Source organism: Narcine bancroftii, chromosome 7 (genome assembly GCF_036971445.1).
Source record: "Narcine bancroftii isolate sNarBan1 chromosome 7, sNarBan1.hap1, whole genome shotgun sequence".
Lineage (NCBI taxonomy): Eukaryota > Metazoa > Chordata > Chondrichthyes > Torpediniformes > Narcinidae > Narcine > Narcine bancroftii.
In genome coordinates, this window is record NC_091475.1 from 15632995 (window position 1) to 15650273 (window position 17279).

General features: G+C 41.7%; 1 protein-coding gene across 4 annotated transcripts in view; it reads right to left on the reverse strand.

Moving 5' to 3' along the window:
- dop1b (DOP1 leucine zipper like protein B) overlaps nt 1-17279 on the reverse strand; it is a 99498-nt gene that overhangs the window by 74127 nt on the left and 8092 nt on the right. For all 4 annotated transcript variants that reach the window (XR_011341590.1, XM_069888967.1, XM_069888966.1 and 1 more), the window contains exons 2-8: nt 14895-15061; nt 10707-10888; nt 8386-8556; nt 5408-5597; nt 3287-3385; nt 1654-1777; nt 179-282 (exon numbers count right to left, since the gene is read on the reverse strand). Coding sequence is in view for 3 of the 4 variants with exons in the window: in XM_069888967.1 (XP_069745068.1) it covers nt 179-282; nt 1654-1777; nt 3287-3385; nt 5408-5597; nt 8386-8556; nt 10707-10888; nt 14895-15032 (1008 nt within the window). In the remaining variant the exon portion in view is untranslated. The remainder of the gene's footprint in view (nt 1-178; nt 283-1653; nt 1778-3286; nt 3386-5407; nt 5598-8385; nt 8557-10706; nt 10889-14894; nt 15062-17279) is intronic.

Here is a 17279-nt window from a genome sequence, read left to right on the forward strand (position 1 = left end):
TGTGTGTGCACTGTTGTCCAGAAAAAATCTATTGTTTTGTCTGGTTGTGTATGTACAGTTGGATGATGATAAACTTGGGGGAAAAAATGACATTTGAACCATATCTAACTTAGAGAGAGCAGGACACAAATCCACACATGACCTCACTAATAAACCCATCAGGCACAAATGTACTCACTCGAACCAGCAAATCCCTGGAATGTTCATCAAAGTAAGTCTTGCCTTCATCTTCTGAAGGGACGTTCGTATCTGAAGTCATCAAACCTCCTTTGATATCTGTTCCTGAACAGTCCAACATGAACCATTATTGTCACAATCACAGGGACCACAGCACATTAGCACAAAGCAAGCTCAAACTCATTCTTCCCTCCTCAACCCACCCTTTTATTCCGACACCTGCCTGCTTCTCGCTCATACCTTGATGAAGGGCTCAGGCCCGAAATGTTGGTTATGTACTTTGCATCCTATGGACGCTGCTGGACCTGTTGAGTTTCTCCAGCACTTTTGTGTATTTATTGCAATCACAGTGTCTGCAGACTTTCTGTCCACTTATTTGGAAATCCTAATGAGTAAGCATCTGACAAATCCCGGATGCCAATTCCTAGCCTCCCTTTCACTCACGGGGCCACTGATAAATGTACCACTTCACCTTCTAATATCTCATAGTCCAGGGTTGGCACTAAATTCCGGAACCTTCAGATGAGTGTTAATTTTACTCTATTTGCTTTTGAAATTAGGCAGGCAAGAAGGATAACAGTGCAGGGTATTTCCATGTATCAACTATCCATAACTTAGGATCGTTAACAAGAAAAATTCAAAACTAGAATCTATAAGCAGCCCTCACGTGAGGATCGAGCACATGCTTAACTCAAAAAGAATTTTTTAAAATGAGAAATTAAATAAACAACAAAAACGGAAATCAACAGTGATGAGGTGGATTTTCAACAAACTTGGAGTAAATATTACCAACAAACTGTCCTGGTTCAAACACATAAACTCTTCAACCAAGAAAGTGCACCGACTCCTACTTGCTCAGAGGATGAAGGAAATTCAACGTGCGTTTTGAGGTCTCTTGCCAACTGTTACTGATGCCACGGCAAGTATCCGGTCCTGGTGCCTCACAGGAAGTGCTCTGCCCAAGAGCGCAAGAGTCAAGAACGCAACTCACGCCATCGCACAGGCCATCCTCCCCTCATTGACTCTGTTTACACCTCCCGTAGCCTTGAGAAAGCTGTCAACAGTTAAACGTCCCATCTGTGCTTTTCTCTAAACCCTGCATTTTAATTTACTGTAACAATTTATTGTTGCATTTAATTTTTTTTAAATCAGAACTACACCGCAATAACAGGCCCTTCCGGCCCATGAGTCCACGCTGCCCCCATGTGACCACTAAACCTACTAACCCCGCATATCTTTGGAACATTGTAACACTCGGAGAAAGCTCACGCAGATCAAGGAAGAAGGTACAAACTCCTTACAGACAGCTGTAGATTCAAACCCAGATCGCTAGCACTGTAACAGCATTGTGCTAACCACTACACTGTGAGATAAGGTTGGAATGATTTGCTGAGAAAGCACACAATACAAAGCTGTTCACTGTTTCTCAGGACAAGTGACAATAAACAATTCAACATTGAAAAACTGATTTTATACCCAATAGCCACGCATATAGTCGTCTATTCAAAGACATGTCCCTTCTCAGTATGGCATGAAGGGCATCAGCGAGAACGTGCACCATCTCCGCCCTCGTCATTGGGATAACAGATTTTGTTGGATCCTGGGAATAAAGGGGAGATAAAGAGGCACAGATTTCACCAACTTGGCAAATTTGTCACACAAGTTTTTTTAAAAAAGAGTCTGATACTTTTATTTAATAAGCATCCTTAATTCCATTCAAACTTGGAAAAAAAGAAACTGAGCAAAGACTGGATCGCATGGGAGAAAACCGCTGAAGTTTCAGGCTGGAACCCTGGCCATTCTTTCCCCCTGCCCATGGATGCTGCCCGGCCTGAGGAGTGAGTTCCTCCAGCAGTTTGTCTGTTGGTCCAGAAAGTGAATGAAAGGACAACTTCAAATCAATGAGCTGAATGCAGTTCTTTATTGGTGGTAGTGTTTGAATGAGGAATAGAAGTGACAGGACATTAGCTTGGGAATGGAAAGCATATACTGGGTGGTCAAAACACAATGCCATCTCAAAAATAAAGTACCATTGTCCATGCTAGCCTCCAACTGAACACCTGTTCTGTCATAAGTATAGTTGGAAAGAAGGGTAAGGCACACATTAACAAAGCTTACACTGTGAGATTGCTCAGCTAAATAAAATAGGACCATTACTCTTGAACATCACCATTATATTTCACATGCCTCCCTGCTTTTCACTCACATCTTGATAAAGGGCAGGCCCAAAATGTCGGCTATCCTTTACTTCCTGCAGATGCTACAAGACTATTGAGCTTCTCCAGCACCTTTGTGCACTACCCCGTTACTTATATGTCTGCACTGCAGCAAATCACAACCAATCACATCTTTTGCAACAAAACTAAAGGGCAAGTGGATTTTAATCTCCCAAAATTAAGCCACAATAAGACAGCAGGTTTTAAATTATCTGCACACTGACACGGCCCAAATCTTCTGACCAACCTCATATACTTGTATCAAAATCATAATGGTGGCATCAAATTCAGGTTTTGGGATAAAAATATGGATTCAACAGAACTTGGTCAACCATACAATTCTAAACGGACCCAGTGTTTAATGAACATAGTCCTGGTCATAGCTTTCTTTTAATACAATAGGTCCCAGTGTGCAACTTGAACCGCCAAATAAAGCATCTGTTTATAATCCAACGGCCAATGGTTAATGCTAGGAGTACCACAACACTTCACATTTCCAGTATCTCTTGCAGAATTCCCAGTAAGATGTGCTTGAGAACACAAACACACTGTTTCTGTCCTGCTGTTATCAGTTTCAAATGGACCTCTTATTTGGTATGGTGTCCTTACCCTATTTTAACAGTACTTTTCTCTATATCCTGCAGTGTTTTTGTAACCGGACACCCTGCAGTTTTATTACGGTACTGCCTACTGCATTAAGTATGGGTTTACTTGCCTGGATAGCACAGAAAACAGAAGATTTTCACTGCACTTCAGTACAATTCAGTTTGTGATGACTGCTGTGAATTGCATCTTGTTACTTACTTTCTACAAGTTAAAAATGCTTTAGAATTGAAAGAGAAATTGTGTTGCAACAGAGCTCAGAATTTAAAACGAGCATGTTAAACTCTTACCAGGCATGTGCACAGTGGAAAGAAGTAAAATAAAATTTCTAATGCGTTGCGTTGAACAAGAACATTCGAATCCTGCACAGAGGCACACAAGCCTTTCATCTAGAGAAAAAAAAAATCAACAAATTAGAACAGTAAAAAAAAAACCATGTTTTATCCCTTCCATTATTCCTTTATTTGTCCTGGGACAATTCCAGGGAGAGGGACGAGCTTCCAATCATAATAATTCAGCTCCACACGTTGGGTGGTTCGAATCTGACTGCCCTTCACCTTACATTGCCATCGATAAGCTCACTGACTTTACCCAACTCTTTCTTCCCTTGATTTTTTTTTTGTGTGTTTCCATCAAACTAGGGTACTGTCCCCTATCATAACCAATCCCCCTCCCCGCTTTTCTCAATTGTACGCAGGTGAAAAAAAATAAAGACAATGCTGTTTATAAACCAAAATGCACAGAAAACCTGCAAGGCCACTTTAGATTTATTCATTTCAACACAAATTATTTCTTTGTATCAACAAGAACACATTGGGCTGCAGTTGTTACTTATGTTAGATGCAAAGCAATTCAGACTTGATTCCACTTTTGGTTGACGCACCAATTCAAAAGGAAGTTATGTTGTACCAATGAATATCCTTTCATTTCTCTCAAGAACCAATATGTGGATTTCCAGAAATTTAAAAAAAAAATTTCTGTTAAAATTACAGGAAGCCTTATTACAAGGGCCCTCGGGGAAATGTTTTACAAAAGGCCCAAACTCTGAAGGACCCTTGACTGAATCCAGCTGATTTTTATTCCTTTCTGTAGGCAGCTGCCTGCAGACTGCCTCGCACAACGTGCACAGCGTGTGTGGGACACCATGCAACACGGACGCCATGAGAATGCGCGAGGGGGCAACTGATAAAACCCCCATCGAGAGTGGAGCACGGGAGGAGCGGCTGTTTCCCCCTCCCTGGGACTCGCAGCTTTACTGCGCCTACTTTTATTTAATAAAGTGTTTGGTTTTTCAGTAGCTCTGGCCTCCTGTGCTTTCACTGACCACAAAGCACATACACTTTCCTTTTATAAAACCATGAGGGGCACAGACAAGGTAAATAGTCAATTTTATTGTCGTTGGATTGTACAAGTATAACTCGATGAAACGGAGTTCTCCAGTACAAAACATGCAGACACGCAACCGTACGCAAATAATACATATGCAGGACACATATTTTATCTATAAAAATAAATAAATATTGATTTGTACAAATGAAAGTGTCAGAGTCTAGTCATAAGCCTCTTTCCCTTGGGTAGGGGAATCTAAAACTCAGAGGGAAGTGAGAGGGGACCTGTGCAGCATTTCCCTTCTCCCCCTCCCCCCACCCCCATGCCTTCCCACACACAAGAGTGTAGTGAATTTGGGGAACAAGCTGCCAGACGAAGTGGTAGAAGCAAGGACAACTATAACTGTTACAAAGGTATTTAGATAAGTATGTGGATGCAAAAGCTTTAGAGATGGGGCAGTAGCATTAGCTCAAGGCCTATACAGCGCCAGTGATCAGGACCAGGGTTCAAATCCCACGCTGTCCGTAAGGGGTTTGCACATTCTCCCCAGGGGCTCTAGTTTAAGTCCATTCTAAATGTACCGGGGGGGTGTAGATTAAAGGGATGTAAATTGGGCAGCATGGACCCGTGGGCCAAAATGGCCTGTTAACGTGCTGCGCCAAGCGCAAGTTTGCTCAGCACAGACAAGTTGGACCAAAGGACCCATTTCCATGCTGTAGCTTTTAATTTAAAAAAAAATCAGAAGTACTGCAGTACAACACCTATGGGGGATTGGTAGATGCCAGATAAGTGTATTATCTGGTTGCTTGAGATTGAGTGTTGTGTGTGATTGGCAAACTAACAAGGAAGAGCGCCAATTTTAAACTCCCGTATTTTTTTTTTAACCTATTTATTTTCCTCAATTTATTTTGCCGGATGCTCGAGGCTGCAAGTTGCTTGATTTTATTTGTACGTTATTGGAGATCATGGGATCTTTCAGCAGTTCTCAGTTCCAACTCCAAACCATTTACCTTTTTGTTTGCCAGGTCTGATCCACATAAAATGCAGTAGAAAGAACAGCTGGATTGGATGAACACACTTACTGCAAGTCGGGTCTCTGAACCAAACACGTATTTCTGCTCTGTTCTTTCCCTTGATTTATTGATGTGGCTGACAATGAAGAGAGAGGCAGGGAGGCGAATGGAAGGGCTCACAATGACACTGCCCCACAGAGCCCCATAGAAGACCTCCTGGCCCACCACCAGAACCAGCTTCTGCAGCAAGGTGTCAGTTCTACATTGAGGAGAGGGGGGAGAACAAATAAAAAGACAGCAGAGTAAAATGTGTGACCTTGACGCACCATGAAATACTGGCACAAGGGCTCCGAGACTTCCAAAGGTTGCACTAGTAGGTTAAATACAGATTAATCTAAATTTTTATTTCCAAATTTTCCTTTAGATGTACAGCCCTTTCGGCCCACGAGCCCAAGCATCCAAAATACACCAAGCCTGAACATTTTTGGAGGGTAGGAGAAACAGCTGGTCCTGGGAAGAATATACTAACTCCTTACAGACATCGCTGGATTTGAATCTGGATCACAGGCATTGTAATAATGTTGCGCGCTCCATGTTAACTGCGCAAATCTTAGTAAAAATTAGTTAATTTGCATACATCACTGCTACAGATTCAAAACAGCCAGTTTATGGAAGTTGCCGAATACAGAATGCCGGGCCAGAGTTTTAACCCGTAACCCGAAAGTGCGCTACTACACAGAACAATGTGCTGGGCCCCAAAACCCACCAATTCTTGCATCAACAGATTTCAGGCGGATTTCTTTCCTAATCCGTCACTTCTAAAATTTCTTCTTTTTCTGGGGTGAAAGTGCCCTCCCGTTAATTCAACGTGTAACGTTGGAGAAAATTTTGTATGATAATGTCATGGGGAACAATGCAATATTGCAAGACAATTCAACACATTTTCCAACAAATTCTAGAATCTTGATTGTTAAATGATAAACTAAGCTAAAATGTAATACTTTGGGGCCAAGTGATGGAGGTCATCTGGAACAGGGCGAAATAGTTGAGGTGTTTTGGACACAATAGGTAGAAAGGGGATCGTAGCCAGTCAAGAGGAGGGAGTTATATTGGGGAACATTTTGGATACAGCGACCATAATTCCAATCCCAGATCCAACTGTTAGTGCATTCACAATTCCTAGCAAAGGAGGACACAACTATTTGTTTCTTGTGCTGCTTGATCACTGAATCTAGATGCATATATTTTATATACATTTACAGCTCAGGGAACAAAATATAGAAAAAAAAATAACTAAAGACTTGTACCTATCACATGAAGTATCCAAAATTCAAATAAAGCCCAAATGCAAGAAATTCCAACTGAACATGTCCACCCCACTGGAATAGCCAATTAGTCCATTGGCCTCTTCAAGTTACACCTTCAATCATTGTTGCATCAGATACAGTGAAGAAGATATCACGGAAGTTCTCCTCTCTTCGAAGGGATTCTGTGAGAGTTTCACTCCCTGTCCCCCCTTTGTTATCCCCGTTGTTCTCAAGCTCGACAACAACGTGATCTCCCAGACTCGCAATATCAACCTCCAATTTCAGTACCCTTCTTCTTAAGTCCCTCTCTTCCCCTTACTCCAGCCTGTCCTCCTTCCTCCAACTCCCCTGAAGAGGAGTAAAACACAGAAGTCTGCAGGCACCGAGGCTGGAGTAAAACTACAAGGCTGGGGAAACTCAGCAGGGAAAACATTTAAAGATACAAAAGCGAAGTTTTGGGCTTGAGCCCTTCAAGAGATGAGCATGATGTAGGCAGGTGGCTGAATAAAATGGCTTAGTTGGCGGGGGGGCGGTTAAGGGGAGGAGCTCAGGCCCACAGGCTGGAGATAACAGGTGGATAAGGAAGGGAAGGTACAAGAGAAAACAGGTTGAGGGGGATGGCTCTGTGAATGGAGAGGGAAGGAGATGAAGAGCTAGAGCTGTGTTCCCCACTAGTCCCCAGCATCTGCAGATTTCCCTATTTAACGTCAGATATTGTCTGATTGAGTACAAAAATAAAACTCCCCTAACATTACTCAACAATGGCTTTTGGTCCACCAACCCAGAAGAGCTCTCCCTAATGGATCAACATGACCTTTTCCCAATTCCCCCACACAGGTCACCCTTGGCACTGTGGACACAGGTGGTCTTCAATTGGAACTCCACATTCTGCAAATTGTGCCAAGGACGCTGTAACAATGTAATCAAGACTCAAAGTCATCAAATTCAGACCACGACATAAGAGCAGAAATAGGCCACTCAGCCCATCGAATCCTCCCCATTCAATCATGAGCTGAACTATTTTATCCCTTGGCCCCTCTACCCAGCCTTCTCCCCCTCACACGTTAACAGGTCATTTCGGCCCACAGGTCCGTGCCACCAAATTTACACAAGAGCCCCCAGGGAAAACCCACACAGACACGGGGATTCTGGTCCTGATCGCTAGCACCATAAAGGTGTTGCGTTAATCACTACACGAATTGTGTCTCCCCTGGCTAATCAAGAACCTATCAATCTCTGCCAAATGAATGGTTCTCACCAGCCGGGTATGCAAAAGAGCTCAGCCTTGATTCACAGGTCTACTCCTCGCTTGTAATTAAACAAACTGTTCCTGCTACCCCTCCGCCATCAGAATCGTAATCCACAAACTCTATCAGAGATTCATTTAAGGACTTTTACTTTGCACATTATTTATTACTGAATATTCTTTTTATTTCCATATTGCAGTTTTTTTTTTCATTTCTTTTTTGATTTACATTTGTATTTGCATCATTTTCTTGTGAACCATGTACGGTTATCGATTAGTAGAAATTCTGCCAGGCCCGTAGGAAAAAGAATCTCAGGGTTGTGTGAGATGTCGTGCATGTACTCTCACAAAACAAAATCTGAACTTTGGCCTTTGTTGTTTCCTTTCGACCATCTCTTTATTCTTCACTGGCTTGAACCCGTATAGTTCAAGCACAAGTTTCTGACCAAGTGGATGAATGAACTTTGCACTTGGGCCCCAGCCATTAAACTCACCTGTCATAGATCTCCGACCCCTCCTCCAGCCCTGGAAGCAATCCGGTAATGAACGCCTGAAGGCTGGGGTTTAAGGACTTCTGAAGTGGTAGGTAGTATTTCTCGTAAAGTCCAAGCAGCACTGGTTTCACGGACATTGCAGCATTGCCCAGCAAAGGAAACAGGCCTGAGCTGCAACAGAATAAACGGAAACAGAAACTCATCTTCAACTTCATTATGACCTGACGGTAAAATACAAACAGCATTTGTCTGGATCACAATGCAAAGCATTTAATAACCATATAAAGATATAAAATAAATGTAAATATTTTGAATAATTTAGGCGACAAAACTATGATAGACATATACAGGGCAACAGATGCAAATACCAGAGTACAATTCGTTTCCGATTATTCAAAATCCTTGGGACCGGATGTTTTGCGGTTAACTGGATTTTTCGGATAACTGAGGAATTGCTTCAAGCAGCCCAGTAACATAAGCAGAAAACTTGTATCAGCGATTAAACAACAAGAAATAACAATGGAAGGTTTTTAAACAATAATGTTTAATTCTCATCAAAAAAAATTATCTCTGCTTACAGAATAAGATAAATGCGTAAATTTGAGAAAAGATCTTTTTTTTTAAACTTTAAAAAATTCAGAATACTGAGAATTTTGGTTAAGAGGTTTCCAGATATTTGGACTGTATATCTGTATCGGGTTAGGGGAGGAGATGTCAGGGGCAAGTTTTTTTTAAAGTTTGCACAGAGAGTGATGGGTGCCTGGAATGGATTGCCAGAGGTGGTGACAGAGGCTGGTACAATAAGGACATTTAAAAGACTCTTAGACATGCATATGGATGCAATAAAAATAAAGGGTTATGAGTGTTAGGTAGGGAAGGTTCAAATTGTTAAGTAGGTTTATATAGAACGGCACAACATTGTGGGTTGAAGGGGCTGTACTGTATGTTCTATGTCTATATTAATTTACCCATTTCATTGAAGAGACCCAAGGTTACAAGATACTGTTTATTTCTCAGCCTGGCAGTCCTGATGCTTCTGGGCCTCCTTCCTGATGATAATTACCGTGTGATGGATGGAAAGGGTCCTCACTAATTCTCTGAGTCCTATTTAAGTTGGAAGTATACGGTTTTGAAATGGATACAAGCAAGACCACTTATTGGACTCCATTGTTTGGTTCAACAGCAAGGAAAAACATGTAGAAAATTGGAAATTAGGCATCATCTGGTGGGGGGGGGGGAATTAAATGTTTTAAAACAGGCAAATAACATGGCATTGGCTACACAGAGAATGGTTCATATGGAAAGTTCATTAACGTGAAGAAAGCACAGGCAGGTCGGCAGTGGAGATGATCCTCCAGGATGGTAACCACGGCAACGGACCAGTGAAGGCTCAGCAACTGAGGGGCCCACACAGGCTGTGGGTCGACTGGCGGTCCGGGAACCGCACAGGCTGAGGGCTGCTGAAGAATGGCCCACGGGAACCAGGATTCTAGAGGGCGCTGAAGGCAAGAAGGGCTCCCAAGAGGCCTCGCATGCCAAAGGCTTCCTGATTGTGGCAGAGGTTTGGATCTTGATCAAACAAGGGGCCTGTACTGCTGCAGAGGCTGTGGGCGCACTGGAGGAGAATCCACAGACACTCAGTGACTCTGAGGGGACTTTCTTTTGTTTTTCTCTCTCTCTCTCTTACTGCAAGGGGCACCGGACAACACTAAAGGCAACCTTTGTCTACCTTCTGGCAGGGCAAATACAATTTTATGTAAAGTTACGATCTGTACTATTACATGACAATAAGGAAATCTTGAATCACATGTCCAAAACTGATGACATTATGCCTTGATGGGTGGCATACTTTGTCTATGCACATTTGAATAAAATTCAGTGCACTTCACCACCTGCCAGCTACGTGAATTAACAAATCCTCTGCTGCAAGAACTCAGCAGGTCGAGTCGCATCAGTGGGAGAAAAAAGAATGGTCAGTGCTTCAGGTTGGAACCCCTTCCCTCTGTTGAGTTCCTCCCACAAATTGTCCGTTGCTCCGGATTCCAGCATCTGCAATCTCCAGCGGAGCACCCGGATACAAATGCGAATTCGGCTCAACACCAGAACACTGCTTTATGGAACTAGGCTGGGGGGAGGGCGGTGTAAAGATTTTTTTTTTTTCCGGTCTTAATATCTTCCAACAATTAAATCTAAATTAGATATCAATTTTCAAAACACATTGGAGTACCACAGGAGCCAAAGTAGCAATCAGCTCAAATGCAAATTATAAATTGGAAAATATAGCTTGATAAAATGTTTGTACAAATCTTTATCCACTGCACCTGTAAAAGAACAAGTCCTTGGCCAACCATTTGATTCCAATGATCTTAAATATGATCTCATAGGTTTCCAGTGCTTTCAGATGGACGCCAATGGGCAGGGCTGGGTGCAGGCATTGCGCTAACCTCTTACTAATGATCAGACGTCTCGGCAAGAGAGAGTACTTCAAATTGCTCTGGAGGGCCTGAGGGTTAATAATGGACAAGGTTGCAATAAAACATTCAGGCAACAGCATTATTAATTCATAAATTCAGAATATCTCAAATTTCTCAAGGAGTGTGCAAGCAATAGGTAAAATGTTTTTTTTTAAATTTAGACATAAACCACAGTTACAAGCCCTTCTGACCCACAAGCCCGGTGCCACTCAATTACACCCACCTTAACCAATAACCCTCATACATTTTGAACAGTGGGAGGAAACCCATGCTCACAGTGCTGTTCTAACCGCTTTGCTAGCCGTTATTCAGCAAGCTGGGCAGAGTGGACAACTCTCATGAAAAATGCATCCTCCCTTCTCCAGCAGCATCTGATGGACTGTAATTGGATTGGATTGTTCATGGTCATCTGTATTGAAGTACAGTGAAAAGCTAGTTCTGTGTGTTATCCAAGCAAATCAGCCCATACTCAAGTACAGCAGGTAACACGATGACAGGGTTACATTAGGCAGCAATTCTGGTGGTGGTAGGGACACAAGAAGGTAGATTGATTGTAATGCATGAATGTAGATGCTCTGCCAGGAGCAGCTTGTAAAATGTTGTCCTACTCTGGCACAACTGGTCAAGGCAGAGATGATGAATAGTTAATGGATTATTGTGGAATTAATTCATATTCTGCAATCCCAGCCAAAATGTTCCAGTGCAGAACCAACACTGGCATCCACTCATCTACAGAGCCCTCCATAATGTTTCATTCCCCTGTGCTCCACCGTTTTAAATTTGAAATCAAACCTATCAACATGCTATGATTTATTCAAGGTTACTTGTATACATTTTGGTTTGACCATGTAGAAATTACAGCAATTTTTATACATTGTCCCCTCATTTCAGGGCACCAGAATGTTTGGGATGTTTGCCTTCACAGATGTTTGTGAGTATTCAGATGTGTTTAATTGCTTCACTGGTGACAGCTGGGCTTGCTTCGAAGCTTTTGACCACTTTTGCCATTTTTCTACACGAGGACCAGAGTTGTGCCAATTAAAGTCAAAGAAGCCATTATGAGGCTGAAATAAAACAGTAAGAGACTTCACTCAAACCTTAGGATTATTAAAAGCAACAGTTTGGAATATCAGTAAGAACAAGTGCGCTGGTGAGCTTAGTCATTCCAACCTGAAGCACTGACCATTCTTTTTTCTCCCACTGATGCGACTCGACCTGCTGAGTTCTTGCAGCAGAGGACTGGTGTTCCAAGGAAAACCTCAACTGCTGATGGCAGAATAATTCTCATGATAATGAAGAAAAATCCCCAGACGGATCAGAAGCACTCTTCAGGAGGCAGGTGTCAATCTACTGACCTCAGGAGACTTTGTGAACAGAAATACAGAGACCACACAGCAAGATGCAAACCATGGCAAAGTTGGTATACTCTGGATCTTGGACAGTTCCTTTATGCCTCTACAGTTTACTCTTGCCATCTCTCTAATACAGGTTAATCTTGGACTCATCTCATCTGTCCACAAGACCTTTTTTTTCTCAGAACTCTTCAGTCTCTTAAATATTTCTTGACAAACTGCAATATGGCCATACTTTCTGTAGCTAAATAGTGCGGCCTCTGTCGGGTATTTCAGTTCATGGTCTTCTGCAGTCCATATAATCATTGAACATTTCCACACATTCCTGCTGAAGAATGACTTCCCGTTTGGGGATTTTTCTTCATTATGATGAGAATTCTTCTTCCATCAGCAGTGGAGGTCTTCCTTGGAATGCCAGTCCCTTTGTGATTACTGAGGTCACCATTACGCTCTTTCCTCTTGATCATGTTCCAAACTCTTGATTTTGATGATCATAAAGGTTAGGCGATGTCTCTTAGTGCTTTATTCTTGTTATTAAGCGTCATAATGGCTTCTTTGACTTTCATTGGGCAGAACTTATGAAAAAGAAATGGCAACTCCACACTCCAAAGTTGATCAAAAGCTTCGAAGCAAGCCCAGCTCTCTTATACCTGCACTAATGAAGCAATTAAATGCACCAATGAGCAATTAAACACACCTGAGTACTCACAAACACCTGTGAAGCCAAACATTATGGTGCCCTGAAATGAGGGGACAATGTATAAAAATTACTGTAATTTTATATGGTCAAACCAATACACATATAAATGCTGTATATGGTTATATTGCTGGTCAATGGGACTAGGAGGGTGGGGATTTGTTCTGGCATGGACTAGTAGAGCCAAACTGGCCTGTTCTGTGCTGTATATGGTTATAAATAACCTTGAATAAAATCTGCTATGTGTACTTTAAATTGTTTGATTATAAATTTAAAACTGTTGAGCACAGGGGCAAATAAAAAAGCATCTTTGTCCCAAACATTCTGGAGGGATCTGTACATGGGCAATACTGACAATGAGAGGGACACATCCAACCCAGCCAGGTGCCATCCAGCCTTCGCTCAAAGGAATGGAAGGTGTCATTAATGCTTCTATCAGAATATTTATCTCAATGTTCAATCTAGGCTGCGCTCTCTACACCCATTAACAAGGAATTCCAGAGGTGATGCAAGAGTGAACGCCCTGGAGCCGGAGACAGCTATTAACCAAGCGTGGCATCAAGGAACCCAGGTAAAAATGAAGTCATTGGGGCATCATGAAGAAAGTTCTGCAATGGATGAGGTCAAGCATTCCAGAATAGAGTCCTGGAGCAAAGGATTCAGAGGGCAAGGGGGAGCTGATAGATATATGAAATTATAAGAGGATTTTTCTTTCCCCCCCCCCCCTCCATTTCGGGGGTATCAAAATTAAGGTGAGAGGAACAAAATATAAAGGCGATTTGAGGAGATTTTAAAAAAGAAAGTAAACAGTGATTAGAAATCATGGTCTGAGATTGTAGTGTTAGATAAAAATCACATTTTTATGGGGTCCTTTCCTTAATTATTTTTAGAATTTATAAGATTATTGGATTCCATTTTACGGTTTGGTTGTCCTTTCTTTCATGTATTAATGGGACATATACGTTTAATCATAACCTCACAAGAGAAGGGCAAGATTAGGACAATAGTTTTTGTTTTATATACATTTTTGAGTTTTTTTTTGTCTCTTTCATATGTTGTTTACAGCTATTTGTTAATATATGTTTCCTTTGTTGAATATATATTCTTGTTATTACCTAAATATGAGCATATGTAACAAAAAAAGAAATATTGGAAAGAGATAAAAATCACATTTATCAGAGATTTAAACAGGTTGAGATGTGTATGGACCCAACATCGGCAAATTGAATTTGTGTAGGTGAGCAAAAATGCCAGAATGGACACAAGTGGGCCACAGGGAATGCACAACGGTGATTGTGGTTGTGGATAATGAATGAATCACACTGTAAAATACACCAAGGAAGTTGAACTCTAGTCCAATCGTCCAAAAGATACCAATACTCCACTTTTTAAATTAAAGAACTTGCTAAGTATAATTGTGCACACCGCACTGGGTAGATTTCAAAAATCTGAACAAACTATGACTGTAAACTGAAAAGAAGGCTAACTCATGACCAATCCAAAGCAGAAAGCCATCTTATTTATTTGCCATCAACAGGAACACCATTGTAACCCATGTTGTAGTAAGCCCACAAGGAGACCGCCAGTGGACCAGCAGGATCGCCCCCTGCAGGTGGGTGAGCTTCACCACAAGCGCACTCCAGCATGAGAAGGCAGAACTTGAAATCAGATAAGAGAAAAGATCTGGTTCAGTGAGAAGAATTCTTCTGCAAGCAGCATCACAGGTTATTTCTGACATTCATACAGCTATGAGTGGGGCACAATTTACAGAGAGCAGGAACGCAAAGAAAGATGGATAAGCACCAAGAGCAGCACATTAGCACTGATAATGGGGTTAGCTCCAGAATAAAAGTTTGGTACAATATGTCCCAATGCTTTAAACAGTTTATCTCTTTCCAGGAACTGAATGCACAGAGAAGTTGAAGCGGAGTTTAAAATTCCCAGCACCAACATCCTTATTTACCTAGCTCCCATTAATTCATTTACCTTGTTAAGCTTTCCCAGTGAAGAGATAAGATCTGCCCATTCGGTGGATGACTCAAAGTTCTTCAAAGCTTTGTCGATTGTGGCAGAGTAACTTCTGTATCTGTACTCATTTATCAAATTTAACTCTTCTTGGTCCATTTTTCTTTCTCATTGTACCTCACTTGATCCTTAGGATAAGAAACAATTCAGGTCAGCTTAGCGACATCACAATCAGATGGCGCATATAAAAAGAATGTTAGGTTTTAAAAGATTATATCATTTTTGGAAGCTCAATTAAGTAAACAATGAAATGCAAAACTTGTTATTGCCATAGATTTTAAACAGCCAATCAGCATTGCCAAACTCGGCCTCCTTACACACAGAGGTAAAACAGTAACCACATGACAGCATTCAGGGAGGGTAGGGTAGCAACATCTCTGCGATCACGCCCAACACTGGCCCTCCTCAAGGACGTGTACACAATCCCCTGCTATTCTGCCTCCACACCCACAACTGAAAGTGTAAATGCAAATCCAGTCAATCCCAATTCCATCTTTTTCCCCTCATAGTCGACCCCATACAAGGGAAACATAATAACAAATAGAAGGATAAATATTCACAATTGCAAAATGCGATGTTACAAAGGCACAGAGAGAGGTGGACATGAAGTTTATTAATTCATTATAGAGGGTCAAAACAGTAAGCCTTTTTTTAATGTTTATAAAACACTGAGGTTCTGTGTGTTCCGTAAAGTACCTCATCTAAAGCAGTTGCAGTGGTTCTCAACCATTTTCTTTCCACTCCCATACTACTTTAAGTAATCCCTATGCCATCAGTGCTCTGTGATTAGTAAGGGATTGCTTAAGGTGGGATGTGAGGAAAGGTTGAGAACCACTGCTCTAGACCCAATTGTTCCCAAAACATTTTGCTTGACAAAAATCGTCCTTGGCCCATGTCCTTTGGAGTTATGAAACCGTGCACCTAATGAGTCAATGAGGTACGATTAAAACACTGGTTTTCAAACGTTTTCTTTCCACCCACACACCACCTTAAGCAATCCCTATGGCAGAGGGAATACTTAAAAGTGGTAGGTGAGGTGAAAGAAAAAGGTTGAGAACCACTGTTCTAAGTGTTCAACCCAACAACTGCTCCTCCACCCATTAATTCAACAAGAATTCAGTAATAAATCACGTATCACGTGTATTAAATCAATGAATTACCAGAACACCTTAAACCTTCACCCACCCCAACCCACAGTATATTTTCCTGTATTAAAATGTGCTTCTGTAATAACAGTGGTGTCTGTTCTCAATGTAAGAGGCTCAGGTCTTTGCAGACAGAACAATGGCAGGAGTGTGCTTCAGATGATCCCTGAAGCACATTTTGTACTGAAGAAGGGTCAGGAAGGATAGAGCAGGCAGCCACGTCTCATCTTTACACCTCAAACCACAATGCAGCATGGCCTGTTGGGAAGTTTATTGATGAGGTCAAGGAGATTTGGCTGTGATTATCTCCGATAGTTCAGCCACTTCCAGATTCCAATTGGGGTGAGCAGGTAATGGCCATTATTGTAGGTTGCCATTCCTCATGGAAATGACGTCCTGCTCATGAAGAGGAGGAGAAAATGGGAAAGGCAGAGAATAGGTTTCAGACCAAGAGATATGGCTTCAGCTCAGGCCAGTAATGACGATGCCCTGAATGGCCTCTCTGGATCAGTATTCAGTAATAAATTCAATAAGAAAGAAAATCTGGAAGCAGTATTTATTTGGGCGTTATGGCTAGTGTAGGTTAGCCCAATGCAATTAATAGCACCGGAAACTGGTTCAAATCCGGCGCAGTCTGTAAGGAGTTTGTACATTACTCTCATGTCCGTGTGGGTTTCCTCCAGATGCTCCGGTTTCCTCCCACCCCTCAAAACGTACAGGGGTTGGAGAGGTATTTGGGCTGAAGGGCCTGTAAATGTGCTATATGTCTGCAAGGATACATTTAAATTTATTTCTATATGAGTTTTACTTCGAAAATCATCAAAAAATTACCAGTGGAAAGCTTTATATCATTTGTAAAAGCACAAAAATGCTGGAGGAACTCACCATACACTTATAAGTGAAAAAATCATCAATGTTTCACTTTATATCATTAGCTTTCATTTATTATCCCTGCTATGTGGCACATGAACACAATTTAAAATTCTTTAGGGCATGATAATGCCAGGAAGGCATAAATAAAATTTACTGAGAGAAATAAAAACACAAAATGCTGGAGGAGGTCAGTGCCCTTTTATGTCGCAAAGGTAAAGATACATAAACCAACGTTTTGGGCTTTAGTTCTTCAAAGTATGAGAAAATGCCAGGAGCCTTCCAAACATAAGAGTGGGAATGGGGGGGTGGGTGGCAAAGGCAGGAGATC